We start from the raw sequence: 21,220 nt of genomic DNA on the forward strand, positions 1-21,220 counted from the left end.
CTGTATTTCTATACACTAACAATGAATTATATGAAAAAGAAATTAAGAAAATAATCCTATTTACAATAGCAACAAAAAGAATAAAAGACTTACTAATATACTTAACCAAGGAGGTGAAAGACTTATACACTGAAAACTACAAATCATTAATGAAAGAAAGTAAAGAAGCCACAAAAAAAAATGGAAAGACATCCTATGTTCATGGATTGGAAGACAATATTAAGATAACCATACTACCAAAAGCAATCTCCAGACTCAATGCAATCCCTATCAAAATCCTAATGGCATTCTTTACAGGAATAGAAAAAACAATCTTAAAATTCATGTGGAACAGCAAAGGACCCTAAATAGTCAAAACAATCTTGAGAAAAAAGGAAAAGCTGGAGGCATCACACTTCCTGGTTTAATACAGTACAGCCCTGGCATGAAGATGGATATGTAGATCAATGGAACACAGGGCAGAAATAAATTCATCTATATATATATTCGATTTATCTTTGACAAGGGTGCCAAGAATACACAGTAAGGAAAGGATAGTATCTTCAACAAAAGTGTTGGGAAGGCTGGATATCCACGTGCAAAAGAATGAAATTAAACCCTTATGTTACACTATATACAAAAAATGACTCAAAATAAAGACCTACATGTAAGACCTGAAATCATAAAATTTCTATCAAAAGTATAGGGGGAAAGCTTTATGACACTAGTCATAATAAGAAATTGGAACCCTTGCACATTGTTGATGGAAATGTAAAATAGTGCAGACACTGTGGAAAACAGTGTGGAGGTTTCTCAAAAAATTAAAAATAGAGATTATGTCAGGTTTTAAAATTTTGTTCTTTCACTGAACCAAGAGGATCTATGATCTATGTATGCAAAATACTCCAAGTATCCTCATAAAAGGCTAGAGGAGAAATTACAATTAATCAGTTCAACGTACCATTAGGAAACAGTCAGGCAAATCCAGCAAGTGGGACATTTGCAGACCAACTAACCTATGCTCTTCAATAAGTTAACATCACAGGGACAAAAGGAGGTTACAGACTTCTAAAACTTTGAGATATTTATAGATTCCTGTGGCTTGTTAAAAAATATTGGAGAAAAAAATTGGAAGGGAGGAGAATAAATGGAAAAATTTGGCAAATTTTCATAACTTTAGTCACAATTGATGGGTACATGGATTTTCATTTTACTATTTTGTTAACTTTTGCATTCAACTGAAAATTTCCATTGTAGAGAGATGGAAGAAAAGGGTACATGTGAGTTATAACAATCAAAAGCAATGAGTAATCACCATTTTTAGAAAGATTGAGGGAAATTGAGTGTAGAATAAGAATCAGTATTGGAAAATTACTTTTAATTTCCTAAAGTTTCAGAATGGCATCATGACTATGTAAGAAAATGTCAGTAATTTTTAGAGGTACAAAGTACTGCATCTGGAGCACAATGTCATGATCTTTGTAATTTATCCTGAAATTTTAAAGCAAAAAAAATAAATGTTGTAGCAAATATAGAAAGACGTCGATTGTTAAAATCATGATTAGGGATGTCTTCTATTCCTTTGTATATTTGAACATTTTAACAATAAGCAGTTGAAATAAGTCACTGAAGTAATTTTTTTAATTCTGTGTAAAATTAATTTATGATTATGTACCTAGCCAAATAATGACTCGAAATTGAGGCAAAATATGAACTTTCAGACAAAAGCAATTTAACTCACATCCCACATACTGATACGTTCACTTTTTCATCCAGGATACTGATTATCTTTGGCACCTGAACTTTGACCTCAAACTTGGGAAGCACTGTTGATAGAGATAATGGAAATAGGGAGGCTGGTAAACATTTAATGGAAATACAAATATTTCATGTCTATAACTTTTCCCAAAATAATACCCTGAAACGCTAGATGCATTTTTCAAGTGTCAACTTTAAGATGATAAGTTTTAACAATTCATGCAAACTTTAACTGACTTTGTGATCACAGCAGATCTCAATGACACTAACAAAGGATGATGGCTCCACTGAAATAAGAATTTTGGTACTTGGCAAAATGTAACTTGGTACTGAAAATCAAGGTCTTGTGAGCTTCTGGTGCACAGAATTACAATGGCTTTACAAACAGCTCAAGCTGATTCTAATCCAAGTTCCACATACCTATGGGAGATTCAGAAAGGCTAAGTGAGTGCATGGTATGAACCAAAAAGTTATGTCCTTTTCATTTTTCAGAATCCATACCAAATTCTTCCACAGTGAAGGGATGCTCTATCCTTTCACCCGATGTCTTCTGTACCACCACCTTGTAAGAACCCTGAATGGGCTCAGACGAGAGGGGAAAGGCCAGCTGTTGGAGGCCACTCTCCAACCTGAGACTCTGCCATTGTCCAACTCGATTTCTTTTTGGGTCCTAGAGGTAAACAAGGAGCATGGGGAATAATTGCATAGCCATGATAGTCCTTGAACCAAACAAACGACTTTGGGGTTGGTAACTGGCCTCGCCCTCAGAAGAGATAAACACAGAAGAAAGATAAAACAGAATAAACCTGACATCTGGGAATAGGAAATTTTAGATCTGAAAGTTTTTTTTTTTAATAGTAATTCATCTCTAAGGAATACCAGAACTTCTAACCTTAAATGTGCTGGTTTCCTTATATAAGACTCTTTCTGTTGCTTACCTCAAGGTATACCAGTGGAATCTATATGAAAAAAGGAAAGAAGAGATGTGATTGGAATTTCACCAAAGGCTATTATTTCAGACTTATGATCCAATAGCTTACTCAGGAAAAATAGTATCTGTAGTAAGATGTAACAAAATTTAACCTGAAACTTTAAAGAACTAGAATTACTTAGGAAAACCAGTAAATAGTTCTAAGAAAAGCATAAATATTTCTACAACAATTAATCATTGTGTTGCCATTTCCTGAAAAATATTATTGGTGAATAAATTTTGGTAATATTTACTAATTTATTAATATTACTTACCAGGAATATTTAGGTTGAAGTTCTCTTAATAAAGAATATGACCATACTGTTTACTTGCATAAATTAGGAAATGGATATTAATAGAGTGATATGTTATTATAATTTAGACCAAATAGTGATAAAGTTCTCAGAATGATTTGGTTAACAGTTAGCCAAGAATACTTTTTCTAATTTAAAAATTGTATTTTTAAAGTAGCTTTGTTTCTTTGCAATGTTGAAAGCTAATTAGAGGAAGGGACACTCAATCAGCAAAAACAAAATCTTTGTATATAATATATATTTGATATTATATCTATATTACATATTAAAATATATAATAAAATATATATGTATAAAATATATGTATATGTATTTGTTACCATATTATAATATTGTCTATTATATATATATATATTCAGAATCAGCAAAACTCTTCATGCTTTAAGTAATCATAAACTCCTTAAGAGTACCGGTATGGATAGCTCCTAACTTTTAAATTTTGTCTCTTCATTATGTTCCGTGTATTGTGTTTACAGCAATAAATGTAGCAATTATCGAACGATTAATTACTATTATAAGAGAAATAGCTTCCTCATCTCTTACCCTTTAGTTATGCCTTACATAAGACTCTAGATCTGTGGTGCGGCTGGTGCCCTGGTTCCAAAAGGAATGTCTTTCGTCTTCTTGCTTTTCTTGGACCTTTCTGCTCCCACCTGGGTGAGTACTTCCATCCCACCCCCCACCAAAACCATAACACTCGAGATACCTACCAGTTCATTTAGGGGGTGAAAGTTCTCATCCACAGAGACCATACGGAATTTTACTGAAAAAGAAATTCCCTGGTGAGACTTGGACATGATAAAGCAGGTAATGTGAATGATAATGTAGGAGACTAAGAGATGGGGGTTATGGTGATTGGTTGCAAAACCTACTGAGGGGTGGCCTTTCCTTCTCAGCGCTGCCCCCACTGAGGGAAATAGTGGAATTTCCCGACATACCTGTCTGTCCAGGTTTATAGATGGGTTTGTCTGTCTGGACAAAGACCAGACTTTGAGTGTTCTTTACCAGCACTGTGTTCCTCTTCCTAAAGTCTTGTGTTGGTCCCTTTATCTGGACAGTGAGGAATGCCACCTCTGAAGACGAGGAAATCCTTGGGAGCTAAGGAACAAAGAATACTGCTGACCAGCCACGCAGTCTTCTCCCTCCAAATCCTTCATCCCTTATTGTTTTCTATCCCTTTCAGCTTCACAAAGGACTACGTAAGTATAAATATTTCTCCCAATATGAGTGAAGATAATAATATAAGATACGGGGGAGATATGTCAGTGAGAGTACCATCAGTGGGACCCAAATCTCCATATAGCTTACCTGGAACTCTGGTTATTGAATTGTACTCCTTTTAACAGAGTATATATATTGTGAAGGAATGGAAAGAAGCCTCTCTGTAAAAACGTGTGAGAATATATAGCTGAGTATCCCACGCTGGGCAACCTCAAAGAGGTACTGGATGCTGGCTTTGAGGGTCTTGCACCATTTATACATTCAGAGGACAAAGACACCTAATGTCTCACCACAGGAGAACAATTCTGCTACATGTTGTCCTACCATGAAATTTTTGTATAATCTCTTTCTAGGCACTGTCCTACTCCGGCCTTAAAGAGGTGGTTACATATCAAAACTAGAGAATCTAGGGGCGTCTCGGTGGCTCAGTCGTTAAGCGTCTGCCTTCGGCTCAGGGCGTGATCCTGGCGTTCCAGGATCGAGCCCCACATCAGGCTCCTTTGCTGGGAGCCTGCTTCTTCCTCTCCCACTCCCCCTGCTGTGTTCCCTCTCTCGCTGGCTGTTTCTTTCTCCGTCAAATAAATAAATAAAATCCTTAAAAAAAAAAAAAGACTAGAAAATCAAGTCATACGCTTTCTATGGCTGATAGGATTTTTTTTTTTTAGAACTTTAATTTTCTTTCCTATGCTGGTGGGAAATCCATGCTTTGTTCCTTCGTAGCTGAGAACTCACTCTCTTTAGTACTTTACGAAGTCCTCAGTAACATTCTTAAAGTCGTTCTTTGGGATTCAACACCAGTTCCCCATCACGATGACTCAATATAATGTACCAAACAAGGACAGGCAGATAGTACTCACAGTGAAGGAGACGCAGTGGAATAAGTCCTTCTCCACCACCAGGTCAGTGAAGAGGCTCTGGTTTCCCCCGAGGGACTCCAAAGAAGCACTTACAGTCACTGTCTCATTCAGGAAGCTCAGAAGGAGGCAGCCCTTCTCAGGGGTCCCAGTGTACAGCAGGGAGGGGACCAGCACCACGTACTGCCTGGGGAGAGAAGAGGCTGAATCAGAGAAAAATGGAGGATAGCAAGCATTTTCAACCCTAAACGCGTTTTCTATAACAGTATGTATTTCTTACTACAATTGGTTCTATACCAAATGTCGATGGACTAAGAACATTGAGATGGAAATTCTACCACTGCCTGGCATAAGAATTATGTTTTCTTACTCCTGAGTACTTCCTCACCCATACAGTCAGTCTGCCGGAAGTTGGCTTCAGGATGTTACAGTTTTATAGGAGTTCTTTGTGTTGTAGAACATTAATATCTGAATTCCTGAATATATATCCGTTAAAGTGCACAAATATAATAAATTCTGATTATTCACTTTATAAAAAGATTTACATTAAAATATGTCTAAATAAACATCGCTGGTACATGAACACCACGACTGAATTTATGTAAATTCAACTGAAAAAATTTCAGTGAGCATATATCCATTACATAAAATAACTCATGTCTATATTGCAAAATGGTTTTCTTTATAACAGGAACACTGAAAACAGTATATATTTGCTGTTTCTCTAAGGTTCCTCAGATATGCCTTAGCCAAAATCAATAATTTTTTATCAATAAGTTTTTATTTCTGTCAATAATTTGCAAGCACACACAAGTACACACTGCATTTGATTAACATTCTCCTTCATTCTCACCCTCTTGAGGTAATCAATATTAATATATGAATATTAATACTTCTATGTTCATAAATATATGCTTGTGTCAAACTATATGGGTGGATAAATTATCTTTACTTACTAAAAAAACAAGTTCATATAAAATGTATTATTTTGCAAAGTCTTTTTTATTCTAATTATTGAATATATTTAATTATTCAGAGGCATGGGCAATTTTTTGTGTGAGCTTTCTTTCTTTCTTTCTTTCTTTCTTTCTTTCTAGATTTTATCTTTAAGTAATCTTTACACCCAACGTGGGGCCTGAACTCACGACCCCAAGATCAAGAGTCGCATGCTCTACCAACTGAGCCAGCCCGGCACCCCTGTGAGTTTACTTTCTTGACTTCATTGCTAAGTTTCCTTTATCTATTATATTCTCACATATTCTACTCCCCTCCTCCACAACCCCCCCCCCCGGCATATTTCCAGTTACAATTCTACCCATTCTTTGGGAACCATCCCAAGTGACATTTTGACAGAAAAACTTTCCTGAAGCAGTCAGCTTAGTATAATCTTTCCATACTTTGAATCTGTATGGGCTGAAAGAGAATATGTGTTTCCTACATACTTACTACTTGCAAGGAATTGTGTTAAGCATTCTCTGTATTAACCCTCCTAGCAATCCTATATAATACATACATCATACTCTTCATATTCATGACGGCTAAAACATGAGGTCCTCGCCAGTCCCCAAATTTGAATATTCAACAGTAAGATAAAATCCCTGCCTACTCACTAAATCAGTAACTTGTACATAAAATGTGACTCCTCAAAACTTTAATGATTCATAGCTGCAGGTTTAAGTCATTTGTTTTTAGAGTTAATTTACAGTTAGGAAAAAAAGTGCTACTATTTTCTTATATTGTTTTACTGTCCGTTCCTTTCTACTTCCAACATGGACTCTTATACTTAAAAAAAAAATCAGGCAATTTGACACATGAAAAACTATTTTGTTACTTTTCAAAGTTAATAGGTATGAGACTAGGAGAAGAGAGAAACAGAGACAATTTAGTTGTGGAATCTGGAAGTCAAGTTTGGTTCTCTCATTCATCATGTTGTATGTGTTTTAAGTTGTTCCTTAGCAAAACTGTATGCCATGAATCTTTAGGCCCACCCTTCAAAAATTAAAATCTCAGATTTTTTAATTGCATAGTGCTAAGGTTTTTTTTTTAAAGATTTTATTTATTAATTTGACAGAGAGAGACAGCCAGCGAGAGAAGGAACACAAGCAGGGGGAGTGGGAGAGGAAGAAGCAGGCTCCTAGCAGAGGAGCCTGATATGGGGCTCGATCCCATAACGCCAGGATCACGCCCTGAGCCGAAGGCAGACGCTTAACCGCTGTGCCACCCAGGCGCCCCCCATAGTGCTAAGGTTTTGTTCTAAAGCAGAGAAGCTCAGAGCAGTTAAACAACCTGCCCATAATCATTCAGATAGTACCTCTCATTTCATTCCTTTCTGGCATCTGGATTTTTTTTTAATTTATTTGACAGAGAGAGAGACAGCCAGTGAGAGAGGGAACACAGTCAGGGGGAGTGGGAGAGGAAGGAGCCTGATGTGGGGCTCGATCCCAGAATGCCGGGACCATGCCCTGAGCCGAAGGCAGACGCTTAACAACTGAGCCACCCAGGCGCCCCTGGCATCTGGATAATTCTTATCTGAATAATCTACTCTTTCAAAAATATGGTAAGTGATAAAAATTATCATTGTTTTACCTCCCCATGCATACTTTTTTCCCTCTAGTTCTTTCATCTTCATAGGAAAGAAGGCAGTGTATTATAATTTTATTCAATATACTATTTTTATTCTTATTAGTTATAAGCTTAATTGATGTCATAATTTAAAAATTAATTCCATACATATTAGATATTTCAAACAACGATTTCATAAAGGTTTGGTTAGTATCATTTAATAGATATTGAAATTGGAACCCATCAAGCTTGAGTAATTTGCCCAAGATTTCATCTATAAGTGATCAATTAAATTATTAAAATATTACTTAACCATGGATGTTTGCATTTTAAATATTTGCCTTTGTTGGAGTGACTAAGTTTTGCAAATATTAAACAGATGACTTTTAATTTTCTCTTTTTCATGTTCCCCTGCCACCTCCATCTCTCTGAAGGCAAAGGAGGACAGTTACTGGGTCTTTTGGGTAATATCTCTCATTTACCACATCAAGGGCTAATAATGCTGGAGGGATACGGGATGTTTTCTGCATAGTGAGAAAATACCTCTTCTGTTCATGAGAACTAGGCCATGAGGTTTGTTGTGCCTTATCAACTGTTGGATGCGATGGTAAGTAATGAGTTTTCAGGGGCCAGAATTATCGTATGTTATAGTTGGACTGAAAACACAGACTGCTTAACATTTCCAACCCCAGTAAATGCCACTTGCTCCATCCATTCAGTCTTTACTCAGAAATCTGAACAGCTCCCACATATTTCCAGATGCTCTCTGGGTGGAATGCAGTGGAAGGCGGTGCCATCCACAGTTGTACATGAGGTAGAGGAATGATGGCAGAAAAATGAACCCCTACTAGTTACTGGGAAGTTGTGCACTGAAGAAATCTGAAGAAGAAAGAAAAGCGAGCTGGTCAGAGCTCTGATTTCTGCTTCCTGCACTCTGGCCTGGAGAGGCCAACTGTATTAAGTGGATTAAGCCAACACAACGAGAAAAGCCTCTGCGCATGTAGGACTCTGGAGGCTGCCTGTATCACTCTGGAGCGTAGCTACATGCAAGTCAGGAGTGCAGAGTGGGTAGGGGCCTGAATTACAAAGGGGAAACAGGACTCTGCAGTCCAGGTTGTGTTGGAATAGTCGCAGGATTGGAGGCAGGATGCTGTGGCAAGTTGAGGTTCTACAGGATAAAAAGGAGCTGAGGCGAATCGGAGTCAGCCAGAGAGGGCTTCTGGGATTTCTTGGTCAAGGGACCAAGCTGAGACAAAACCAGATGGCTGAAGATTCAAACGATGAATGGCAGGTGAGGAGAAGCCAGATTAACAGTGGCCAAGGAAGACCAAGAACTCCCAGACCAAAGACTCTGAACCTTTTTCTCTACCAGGAAGGAATGGAGATCACAGCCTTCTAGATCCTGTCTTGGGGAGGAACTGGGGAGAGGTGGAAGAGAAGTCTTACAATGACTGGATTTCACCAACTTTACAATTTGAATTGTTTTCAATTACTCCCTGCCCCCCTCCCCGACTGGCCAGTTACTTGGGTTTCTTGCTGATGACTCAGTAAATTTTCAAAAAACAAAGGAGCTATACTTCCTCTACATGTGTGATCTACAATATGAATTAAACTGCACCCCACTCTACACTGTAACTATTTTTATAGTCAATGCTTTCCATCCTAAAGAGTGATTCCGTGAAGGTGGGATCTGACGTTTCACTGTCTAATCAAATCATGCCTTCCAGTGACTACTTATTCTGTTTATGATTATGATGACCCAGTGGGGAAAAAAAAGAAAGGTGTAGAAAAAAGAGAAAGAAAAAATAATCACTTATGATTCATCTCTTATGATTGGAAGGTATCTTAAGAAATGGAAGGGCAGCATTTAATGGGAAAGTCAAAGCGAAGATATAAAGAAGAGACGGAGAAAAAGCACAGAACCTCGGGGAGGGGACTTTAAGAGAGACTTACGGTTCTGCAGGGTCTGAAGCATCGGTAGACAGCAGGACAAGGAGGAGCAGCATGAAACATGAACGAGGAAGTCTGCCTTTGTCCATAGTCAAGTCTCAGCCACTGTGTTGCGCCCAACTCCCTGCCTTCAGCCTGGTCCCTGAGATGTCTTAAATTTATCAGGCTTTACGTGGCTGCTATTTGCAAACAAGCTCCACCCCAAGGCCTCCAAATGGAGCTCAGAGTTGGGCAGAGCTTCCCTAAAAAGGTCATTGCTCTAGAGATTGCCTCATTACCCTCAAGGCTAACCCCTGACAGGCTCGGAGGCATTTCCAGAGAATAAAATTCATATTTTAGTTAGAATGAACTTTCTTTTACTTTGACAGCAAAGCTCCTGGTGAAGGGCTCCTTATAAGAGATTCATCCCCGTTATTGTGTATATATTAAATCAGTTGTATTTTGTTACACTATCACACTTCTTGGTCATCATCAACCAAATTTTATGTGTCCACGCTCCCAGTGATAGAATCAAGATTGCCTCCACCTCCCTGAGACCACAAATAACGCTTTGATAAATATCTTTTTAACATGTTTCCTCACTTAGACAAAACTCTTTGGAGGACACAAACACAGAGGTGGGATTGTCGATCTGAGGCACGTACTTAACAGACTAAATACCTGCCAGATGAGTCTCCAGAATGGTTGTAACACACGATGATTCCACCAGCTAGTGCACGAGGGTTTTCATACCCTCACATTTCTGCCAAAGGCTGGTCTTCACATTTTGCCAAATGGGTATGAAGTGATATCGTATCATTGTTTCAGTCTGTATTTATCTCACTATCAATGACTTCAAGGTTTTTTTTTAAATATGCTTTTAGTTTGTAACCCTTTAATTTTCCTAGCCCCTTCTACTAACAATCTTTTTATTTATTTATCTATTTATTTAAAAGATTTTATTTATGTATTTGAGAGAGAAAATGAGTGAGCAAGAGAGAGAGCAAGCACAAGCAGGGGGAGGAGTAGAGGGAGGGGCAGAGGAAGAAGCAGGCTCCCTGCTGAGCAGGGAGCCGGATGTGGGACTCGATCGCAGGACCCCAGGATCATAACCTGAGCCGAAGGCAGATGCTTAACCAAATGAGCCACCCAGGCGCCCATACTACCAATCTTTTTAAATCCCATTCATTTTTAGTGCCACTTATATGGTCTGTTAAAGTCTTACATACCCATTGATCCATCTCTGAACTCCTTATTTCCTACTAGTGGTCTTTTTGTTCACTCTTACACCAGTATCCTTCTCCCCCATGTACATGTAACTTGAGCTTATTCATTTCATTGTACAAGTATTTGATATTCTTGTTTTGTTTTCCCCTGCAGCAGCTGTCAGTTGCTGAGAGGGATAGTTAATATTTATTTTGCATTGCAATTTATTTCCACTTTTGTTTGTGTAATTTTAATGACTATGTATTGAAAATGGGCGTAACTTCCTGCTTTATATTTCTTTTAAAGTAATTAATATCCCTCACAGTCTCTTCTGATTTTATTTTTCCTTAAATTTAATTTTGATAGATATAAGATTGCTACTGGGGTAGCTTTTCTTTGGTTCATATTTATTGCTTTATCTCATTTCAAGCTGTATCATTTTTCTGATTTTCTTTTTTCAAACTTTTTCTTTTTTAAAGTGTAGACAACACATTGCTAGATTTTTTCCCTTTTTTATCAGCTAGTTTAATAGTTTCTCATTTAATTGTTAAGTTTAATGCATTTACAGTTATTGTTATTTCTGAAAGTTTTATTCATCTGATTTAAAATATATATTTTCTGTTTTGTCTTATGATTGTTGCTATTACATAAGACTCATACTCATGTTTATTTATTCCTGTGATAGCTTAGACTTTCCACATCTTCCATCTAATAGGGCAGGTATTTTAGAAATTGCCTATATATGTTTAGTCTCTCCTATATCTATCCCTCTTCATATATACATTTTAAAGTAATGAGTTACTGAGGTCTGTGTGAGTTACCAAGTCAATACCTTCCAAATCCACCCTTCACTGGTTACTTTGCCTTGTGGAACTGGTGTCTGTGAATTTTTATCCTTTGCTAAGATGTTAAGCTGTCCTAATGAAGAGTTCGAGAAGAACACTGGAGAAGGAAGAAATTTCTCTTCTTGGTTGTAAGGTGCTCTTCCAGGTAGTCTCCTTCAGCAGATGTGGCTTCTGCAGTCTCAGGCTCCTCTGGTGCCGGGTTCCTGCAGTTTGCAGGATCTGTTCAGCACCTGTCTTCAGCAGTGCATGTGGCTTTTGTACCGCAAGGTGCCCCCCATCGCTAGCAGCACTTGGCAACTGACTGTGGTTGATTTTCCCCAACACCTTCTGAGGTGCTTCCCAGCAAGAGTGCCACCAGCCCAGCCCCTTCCCTTGTCACCTGGTTTTAAAGCCTTAGTGAACTTCTCTATCATCCAGTGAGCCAGGGCTGCTTCCACTCCAACAAAGTTCAGCACTCAGCGTTGCGGAGTTCCTTTGTTGGATGTAGTTCAGATCTGTCTTTTCCTTGGTGCACTGTTTCAGCCCATGGAAAGTGTCTGCTTCATAGTCCTGGTATTGTAATATTTTTTTAGAGTTCTTTTTATTCTGTATTAAATAATCTCTTATTATACCAATCTCCTGTTTTTGTTTATAATAGTTTATATTAAACGTTCCCTCTTCAAATTACAATGTGGTTTTGATCCCCTTGATTGTACCTTGCCTGATACAAAATTAATACTTTCTCAAGTTTCTTTGATTTTACCCATTTTATTTAAAGAAATCCATAAATAGCACTAATACTTTAAATCATTTTTGCTTTCATATCTTTTATAGTGTACCCTGGTTTAATTCTCTATTTTGTTTGCAAACTTTCTCTTCAATGGTTTTCAGCATAGGGCTTTTGTCCAGCAAAACTTCTGAGGCTTTGAATACATGCAAATATTTTTATATTCTCACATTTGAGTCATGATTTTCTTGGACATAAAATTCTTTACTTTTTAATTTTTACTTATTTTTTGGACATAAAATTCTTGATGTGAAGTTTTCCTTGGTGCCTTAAACTATTTTTCAGTTGTATTCTTGTATTCAGTGTTGTTGAGAACTTGTACTTAGTCTTTGTCTCTGGAATCATTTAGAATTTTTCTTTATCTTACAAATTTTAAAAGCTTAGTATATGTCCATGTTTGTGGTATTTTTTTCATCTTTTTTATGTAGTTATTAAAATTTTTTTGATTCTGGGAAATTTATTTCCATAATTTATATTTTTTTCCTTTTTCCTTTCCTGATCTGGGAAGTCTAAGATGTAGATGTTCATACTTCTACTTCAATCTTCCATATTACTTAGCTTTTCATTTGCATTTTCTATGTACTTATTTCAACTTTTCTGCTGCTTTTTTGCAAAGTTCCTCCACTTTATCTTCAAGCTCATTGTTTTGTTCGTCAGTATACACATCAGAATATTAATCTCATAAATATCAAATGTTATGTGTTCATATCTAATATTCCCACTTTTTTGTGTAATGATTTCTAGATTTTAATTATATTTTGTATACCTTTTATTATTTATTTTAAAAAATTATGATTAGTTTATATTATGTTTATTCTGATAACTCTTCTTTAGGTAATATATGTTGATCACTTTGCTGTGTTTCTTTTATAGGACTTGAACAGACAACATTTGTTTAGTTATTTTGGCATGTGAGCCCATTATTAATGGGATACTTTGGCCGATAATATATGTAGGGGAAGAGCCAAAGATCATCCTTGTCCGTGATCCTGCTAGTGACTTTAAAGTATGGAGAGGGAAAGAGTCCAGGGAGGAAATCCCCAGGCACCAAGGACCACTGGTGATCACTCTTACTTGCTACATTTTTTTTTGAAGATTTTATTTATTTATTTGATAGATATAGAGACAGCCAGCGAGAGAGGGAACACAAGCAGGGGGAGTGGGAGAGGGAGAAGCAGGCTCATAGCGGAGGAGCCTGATGTGGGGCTCGATCCCATAACGCCGGGATCACACCCTGAGCCGAAGGCAGATGCTTTAACCGCTGTGCCACCCAGGCGCCCCTACTTGCTACATTTTTATATCTGTAGGAGACAGCAGTGAAAAGAGATCACCTCCGGAGCTTGGAGGGTTGCAAGGGGGACAAAATGGAAAAATGAAAGCCAGAGGCAACTGGTTATTCCACATGGGATTTCATCTATTCTTCATACTTGCAGAGCTTTTCTGTTAATAGGATTTTACTCTAGGCTTTTGCTGCTGTTTCTGTGGTGCAGGGATAATGATTGTCCCAAACCAGCTTGAAAGAAAATCAACAGCAGAACTTAAATAACTTTCTTTCAATTTACAAAGTCAGCCATTTCCCAAATTCCTTTCTCTTTGACTACTAACTCCCCTGCCACTTCTTCATCAGCTCCAGATCGCCTTCGTTTCCTCCTTTTTTTCCTAATATTTTGTTGGTTCCTAAATCTTTTGCTTCTCTCTTGCTTATATTGTTTCTCCATGGTTATCTGGAAGAAGGAAGAAGCAGTCTGTGTTAATTTTTCATTTTATTGGAAATAAGTGTTGACTCTATTCTGTGCTTTTTTTTTGCTTGTTTTTGATATTTTGTATAATCTTTTTATTCTCTTCTGCATTAAGTGTAATTTCCTCAGATCTTATTACAAATTTGTTAATTTTCATTTTATCTGTCAGATCTACTTCTCAAACCATTAGAAATTTCTTTCTTCCTTTCTTTTTTTTTTTTTTTTTAAGTAGGCTCCACGCTCAGCCCAAATCCCAGAGTGGGGTCTGAACTCACAACCCTGAGATTAAGAACTGAGTTGAGGGGTGCCTGAGTGGCGCAGTCGTTAAGCGTCTGCCTTCAGCTCAGGGCGTGATCCCGGCGTTATGGGATCGAGCCTCACATCAGGCTCCTCCACTATAAGCCTGCTTCTCCCTCTCCCACTCCCCCTGCTTGTGTTCCCTCTCTCGCTGGCTGTCTCTATCTCTGTCAAATAAATAAATAAATAAAATCTTTAAAAAAACAAAAAAGAACTGAGTTGAAATCAAGACACTTAACCAACTGAGCCACCCAGGCGCCCCTGATTTTTTTTATTTCAATGAATCAATTTTTTATTTCTTGAATTATTTGTAGTTGGTCTTTTTTCAGATTAACCACATTTTCCTTGCCTTACATTTTCTTTTTTTATTTTATTTTTTTATTTTTATTTTTTTAATGATTTTTTATTATATTATGTTAGTCACCATACAGTACATCCCCGGTTTCCGATGTTGCCTTACATTTTCTGTTCCTTGTTTTTACAACTCCAAACTTTGAAAAGTTGTAAAAGGGATTTGGGTGGCTGCAGAAAATTGTATTACATTTATTCTTGAGAGCTTTATTAGCCTGCTAAAATGCTAGATACGGGAGACACTTCTCAATGATCTCTCTTCCAGTTGCTTTTCTGTATGTAGGGCTAAAAGTTACGATTATCAATAAGGTGAGACTATACTGGGAACAGAAAAACACAATTGTGCAAAGTAATGGGCTGAGTGTCTGTTTTTCCAAGGGGAAAAAAAAAAGTATTTTTGTTTTAAAATGACTGGTTCTTTCATAATGTGAAACAGAATGGTGAAAGAGAGAACCTGAATGAATGTAGAATGAGGTCTGCAGGAAATGATTATTTCTCCCTTCATATGTAACATTGAATCTGGAAAGAAGCATTACAACTTTCTCCATAGCTGGCACATTTTGGGGGTAATTTTTTATTTAGATGCAACTCAAATAATGTAAAAGTCCATTTTCAAGTGTACAATTAAGTGACTTTAGTATATTCAAGTTAGGCAATCATTACCACTGTCTAATTGTTAAATATTCCATTGCTCCCAAAAGAAATATTGTACCTGCTCCCAATTTTTTCCTCCTCAGTTTCTTTCTTTTTTTTTTAAACATTTTTTTTTAAATTTTATTTATTTATTTGACAGAGATAGAGAGAGCCAGCGAGAGAGGGAACACAAGCAGGGGGAGTGGGAGAGGAAGAAGCAGGCTCATAGCAGAGGAGCCTGATGTGGGACTCGATCCCAGAACTCTGGGATCATGCCCTGAGCCGAAGGCAGACGCTTAACTGCTGTGCCATCCAGCCGCCCCTCCTCCTCAGTTTCTGACAAACTTGAATCTATTTCTGTCTCTATGGATTTGTCTGGTTGGACATTTCATATAAGTAAATGGATTAATAACTTATGTGGTTATTTGTGTCTGGCTTCTTTTCGCTTAGCACGGTATTTTCAGGGTTCATTCCTGCTGCTGCCTGTATCAGCACTTTAATTTTTTTTAAAGATTTTATTTATTTATTTGAGAGAGAGAGACAGCACAAGAGAGAGCGAGCATGAGTGGGGTGGGGGAGGGCGGGCAGAAGGAGAGGGAGAAGAGTAGGGAGGCTGATGTGGGACTCGATCCCAGGACCCCAGGATCATGACTTGAGCCAAAGGCAGACACTTAAACAACTAGCCACCCAGGCACCCCTGTACTTTACTTTTTTATATGGATGAAAGATATTCCATTGTATGGACATACCATATTTTATTTATTATTCGGCTGATAAGACATTTGGGTTGTTTCCACTGTTCAGCTATTATGAATAATGCTGCCATGAACAGTTGTGTAGACGTTTTTGTGTGAATATGTGTTTTCAATTGTCTTTGGTGTGTAAGTTGGAATAGCATTGCTGGATCAGGGGCACCTGTGTGGTTCAGCTGGTGAAGTGTCTGCCTTCAGCTCAGGTCATGATCCTAGGGTCCTGGATCAAGTCCCACATGGGGCTCCCTGCTCAGCAGGGAGTCTGCCCCTCCCCTCCCACCCGGCTCATGCTCTCTCTCTCTCCCTCTCTCTCCCTCAAATGGATAAACAAAATCTTAAAAAAAAATTGCTGGCTCACACTGGAAATCTCTGTTTAGCGTTTGGGGTAACTGCCAAGCCATTTCCCAAACAGCTGCAGCTTTTTACATTGCTGCATTCCATAAATGAGGCTTCTCTTTTCTCCACATCCTTGCCAACACCTGTCATTCTCTGTTTTGTTGTTTGTTTTCTTATCCCCATCCTACTGAGTGTGAAGAGGTGTCTCATTGTGGTTTTGATTTGCATTTTCCTAATAACTAACGATATTGAGCATATTTTCATGAGTTGGCTGACTATTTGCACATTTTCTTTAGAGACGTTTCCATTCAATTCCTTTACCATATTTTAATTTGATTGTTTGCTTTCTTAGGGTTGAGTTGTAAGAGGTTTTTATGTGTTCTGGATCCTAGATTCAATTTTGAAAATAGTTTTAATATAGGAAAATGTGAGCCTTTCTTCTTTGTTCTTTTCCAATATCGTTTTGGCTACTTTGGGTTCCTTGCATCTCCAAATGAATTTCAGGATCGGCTTGCTCATTTTTGAAAGAAAAGCACTTGTAATTTTGGTTGAGGTTGCACTGAATCTATTGCACTGATCATTTTGGGGGATATTGCCATCTTAATTTTATCAATCTATTAGTATACTAAAATTTATATATTATATTTCATTACTCTATGTAATATTTTACATTAATATATATCTTTCAATCCATGAATATTTGATACCTTGGAGTTCTTTACCATTTTTGTTGATGTTACTCTTGGCTCAATTATTTTTTTTTAAGATTTTATTTATTTATTTGACAGAGAGAGACAGCCAGCGAGAGAGGGAACACAAGCAGGGGGAGTGGGAGAGAAAGAAGCTGGCTCCCAGGGGAGCAGGGAGCCTGATGCGGAGCCCGATCCCAGGACCCTGGGATCACGCTCTGGGCCAAAGGCAGACGCTTAATGACTGAGCCACCCAGGCGCCCCACTCTTGGCTCAATTTTGATGGGTTTATTAATTTTAAAAAACTTATAAAACTTTTACTACAAAATGTTATATTAATGTAAAACTAAAATTAGGCTTTCTCTGTTAATGATATATTGGTCTTAGAAATTAAATTGTGGTTATTTACTTGGAATATAATAGGTACGATTATAAATATTGTGTTTTTAAAGATTATAAGAGAAGTTCTTTTTATTTCTTTTTATGCTATATTTTACCCTCAATTTAGTAGGTTTTGCTCTCAACAGTGGTTGAGATTTTTACTTATTTTCTGTTGTAATGTGTCCAGATAGCAACTATTCAGTGATGCACCAGAATATGTTTCTCTGCTTTGTGTTGACTTTACAATCATGTTCTCTTTTTTCTCTTATGTTAACTTTAAAATATTTTCACTTTGATTAGGTAATAGGTAACAAAGTATCATTTTCCCTTTTTAACCTAGTTGCCAGGTACAATTGGTCTACTTTCTTTTGCTTTCCTTGGATGGAATCCTAAATTTAAAAGAAATTATAAAGTCAGGATATTTTTCATTATATTTATTAATTAGCTCATCAGTGTTGTAAGACCTACTTGGGAAGAATGATCAAATCGGAAGATATAGTCAGCCTTCCCTAGGTTAAGTTTGCACAGGCAAAATGTCAATATAAATATTTCAGAAATTGTACTTCTTATGTGAAGACACTGGAGATTTGTCAAGGTCGTCACTGTTCGTAGCATATTCTCACTTTTGTTTTTAAGATTTATTTATTTATTTGCGAGAGCACAAGCGGCAGGGGCAGAAGGGAGATAGAATCTCAAGCAGACTCGGGGCTGAGCATGGAGCCTGATGCAGGGATCAATCTCATGACCCTGAGATCATAACCTGAGCCAAAACCAGGAGTGGATGCTTAACTGACTGGGCCACCCAGGGCCCCCTATTGTCACTTCCATGAAAACATTGATCAAACCTTTGTGAAATAGCTATGTGCAGTATGCCTATAGAGAAATTTGTCCTCCTTCACTGTGATGATATGTTATTGGTTATTGATATAAATTAACTAATTTTACTATCAAGTAGGTGTCTAATTTTTTTCTTTTTTTTAGAGTTGGGGTGGGGGAAGAGGGAAAGGGAAAGAGAATTTCAAGCAGGCTCTGTGCCCAGTGCGAGCCCCATGTGGGGCTGGGTCTCACAACCCTGAGATCATGACCTGAGCTGAAATCAAGAGTTGGAAGCTTAACCAACTGAGCCACCCAGGTGCTCCTGGTGTTTACTTCTTGATTCTTGCTGAATGTTTCTGGAAAGTCTTGTATTAGATACTATGAACATTGATACTTCAAAGAATAGACTCTTGGACCCAGGTTTCTGAGCTGTTCTCCTTAGACAACTTTTGGGCTGTGCTAATGCATCTGTCAAGATATCCAGGACTCTTTTTAGTTTAGAAGCAAATATAGCAAAAATGCTTGACCTAAGATCAAGCAGAACAAGAATTACTAGGATTGAATAAACCAAGGAGGGAAATTAAAATGTGGTTATCTATTTGGAATATGGTTAAGTATTATTTTAGATATTGTGTTTTTAACAAATATAGGAAAAGTTTTTTCTTTTTTACATTATATCTAACTCCTAATTTAGTAGATATTGTTTCTTTGGATGAAAACAAAACATTTAAAAATGATATCTGGGGGTGCCTGGGTGGCATAGCGGTTAAAGCGTCTGCCTTCGGCTTTATGGGATCGAGCCCCACGTCAGGCTCCTCCTCTATGAGCCTGCTTCTTCCTCTTCCACTCCTCCTGCTTGTGTTCCCTCTCTCGCTGGCTGTCTCTATCTCTGTCAAATAAATAAATAAAATCTTAAAAAAAAATGATATCTGATTCCCACTGATTCCCTTAGAGTTCAAACACACACTTTCACTGAATCTTTACACTTTGCATGGCAAATAATTGCATGGTTTAATAAGAATCTGTTGTTTTCTCTTAACATGGATATAATTGGAAAGGTTGGTTGTGTAATCAAGGCCTACTTGGGGCAATAATATTTGAAGATAATTCTCATTTATCATCGGACCTGATAAGTTCACTATTGAGAAATATCAGTGGAGTCAATGCCTACAAAGTTCTCTCATGAAATTGACCTGGTACCTGACTTATAGGGCCTCAGTCTCACAAGTACAAGTAAGATCGTGCAAGCCAAGGACCCTGGAATTTGGGGGACTTTTAGATGAGAGGCATTCATCTAACTGTGTGGGTAGTGTAGGCGAAATGGTAAGTCATAGAGGGTCTTAAAAGTTAGAACAAAGATTCCTTATGAAAGCTGCTGGATAGAAGTTAGTTATGTGGCCTTGGTAGTTGCTTGATACTGAAGGCTCAAGATTTGCAGACAAAATCAAGGAGTCCTACAGAGCTAATTAACCCTCCTAGCACTTATGAAAACAATTCATAACAGACCTAATGAGACTGCCGCTTCTCTTTTTTAAAATCAAGAATAATCTTTGGAGAGGGGAGACCATCAGAAAAATGACCAGAAACTCAGCAATAAGGCAAAAATGAGGAGTAGCACATTTCTTTCAACACAACTTGGGGGCAAGAGCCACTTAAAGATTATCAAGGTGAATATACTTCGTTCATTTCATTATTTACTACAGATGAAAGGCTCCAGACTCAGTGAGGTTACTTGTGGGTTTTTGTCAGAAAAACATGCAAATAATTTCTGTCCAGTGGAAGAGATAACCCCAAGAATTTTATGGCATATTTTATATTGTTTAGTTTTATACACAACCCATCCTTCTTATCTTAACAGTTTTTATTACATTGCCTGTAAATACCCTAGCTCTTTGGATGTTCTTTGAAGTGGTTATGACATCTTACTAGCTACTTAATAGGTTAAATAAAATCGTTGACACGTGTTTATGTTTGCTTGAGAATATACATTATATATATATGAACAAATATTTTCTTTTTGAAAATTATACTTTGATGAATAATTTGTTAAAATAAGAAGATATCATAGTTAATAATATTCATCTATGAGTGCTAGTACAAATTATAAAAACATTTATAGAAAAGGTGCTGTTTTATTTTACACAAATAAGCAAAAGCATTCTCTTTTATTTTCAATCTTTTCTCTTTGTATGCCCGATATCAAGAAGCAATTTAATTTTATATTCAGCTGCTTAGTGTCTTTGGGGGAGAATTTTTGGGCCAAGTGATATCCGAGTGTACTGAGGATGAAAGTCTTTGTGTGGCTTATATATTAACAGAGTTTGGGTAATCAAAGATCATTTACTGAACATGACAAATTTCATTTTGTCAGATTAAGTACACATTAGATCTTGGCACAGATTTCCTCAGGCCAAACTTTGTTCTACAATAACTTGAGTCCTTGCAGACCTTTTGCATTTAGTGGCTTGAGTATTCTTTATTTTAATATATCTCATTAATTCTGATTCCTAGATTTTATAAGAGAAGGGCCTGAGAATATTAAGTGAAAAGCATAAAGATATTTTGCACATTATTGCCCTTTAAATAATAGTGACTCCTTTATATTTTTAAAATCACTAAGAAAGCTCTGCAAAAATACTTCTACTTTGTATTAAGTACTAATCAAATATTCCTTGAGGGAGCATACCAGCACAGATTAAAATCTATGAATCAGAATTTTCACCCAAATTTGCCTTGAAATCCAGCAATCTTAATGGCTCATGGATTTTTTTATTTTTATTATGAATCATTTTATTTTCCCTATGAATACAGAAGAAATATAT

General features: G+C 37.1%; 1 protein-coding gene across 1 annotated transcript in view; it reads right to left on the minus strand.

Annotated features, from left to right (window-relative positions):
* Positions 1-9,747, minus strand: part of PZP (pregnancy zone protein) — a 48,142-nt gene extending 38,395 nt beyond the window's left edge. Inside the window, 7 exon segments of the mRNA XM_045781306.2 lie at positions 1,721-1,805; positions 2,239-2,407; positions 2,676-2,696; positions 3,732-3,784; positions 3,960-4,119; positions 5,100-5,283; positions 9,612-9,747. Coding sequence (XP_045637262.2) covers positions 1,721-1,805; positions 2,239-2,407; positions 2,676-2,696; positions 3,732-3,784; positions 3,960-4,119; positions 5,100-5,283; positions 9,612-9,697 — 758 coding nt within the window. The 5' untranslated portion in view covers positions 9,698-9,747.
* Positions 9,748-21,220: the final 11,473 nt, after the last annotated feature.

This window comes from Ursus americanus, chromosome 25 (genome assembly GCF_024610735.1).
Source record: "Ursus americanus isolate L20-20 chromosome 25, mUrsAme1.1.p, whole genome shotgun sequence".
In the NCBI taxonomy this organism is placed as follows: Eukaryota; Metazoa; Chordata; class Mammalia; order Carnivora; family Ursidae; genus Ursus; species Ursus americanus.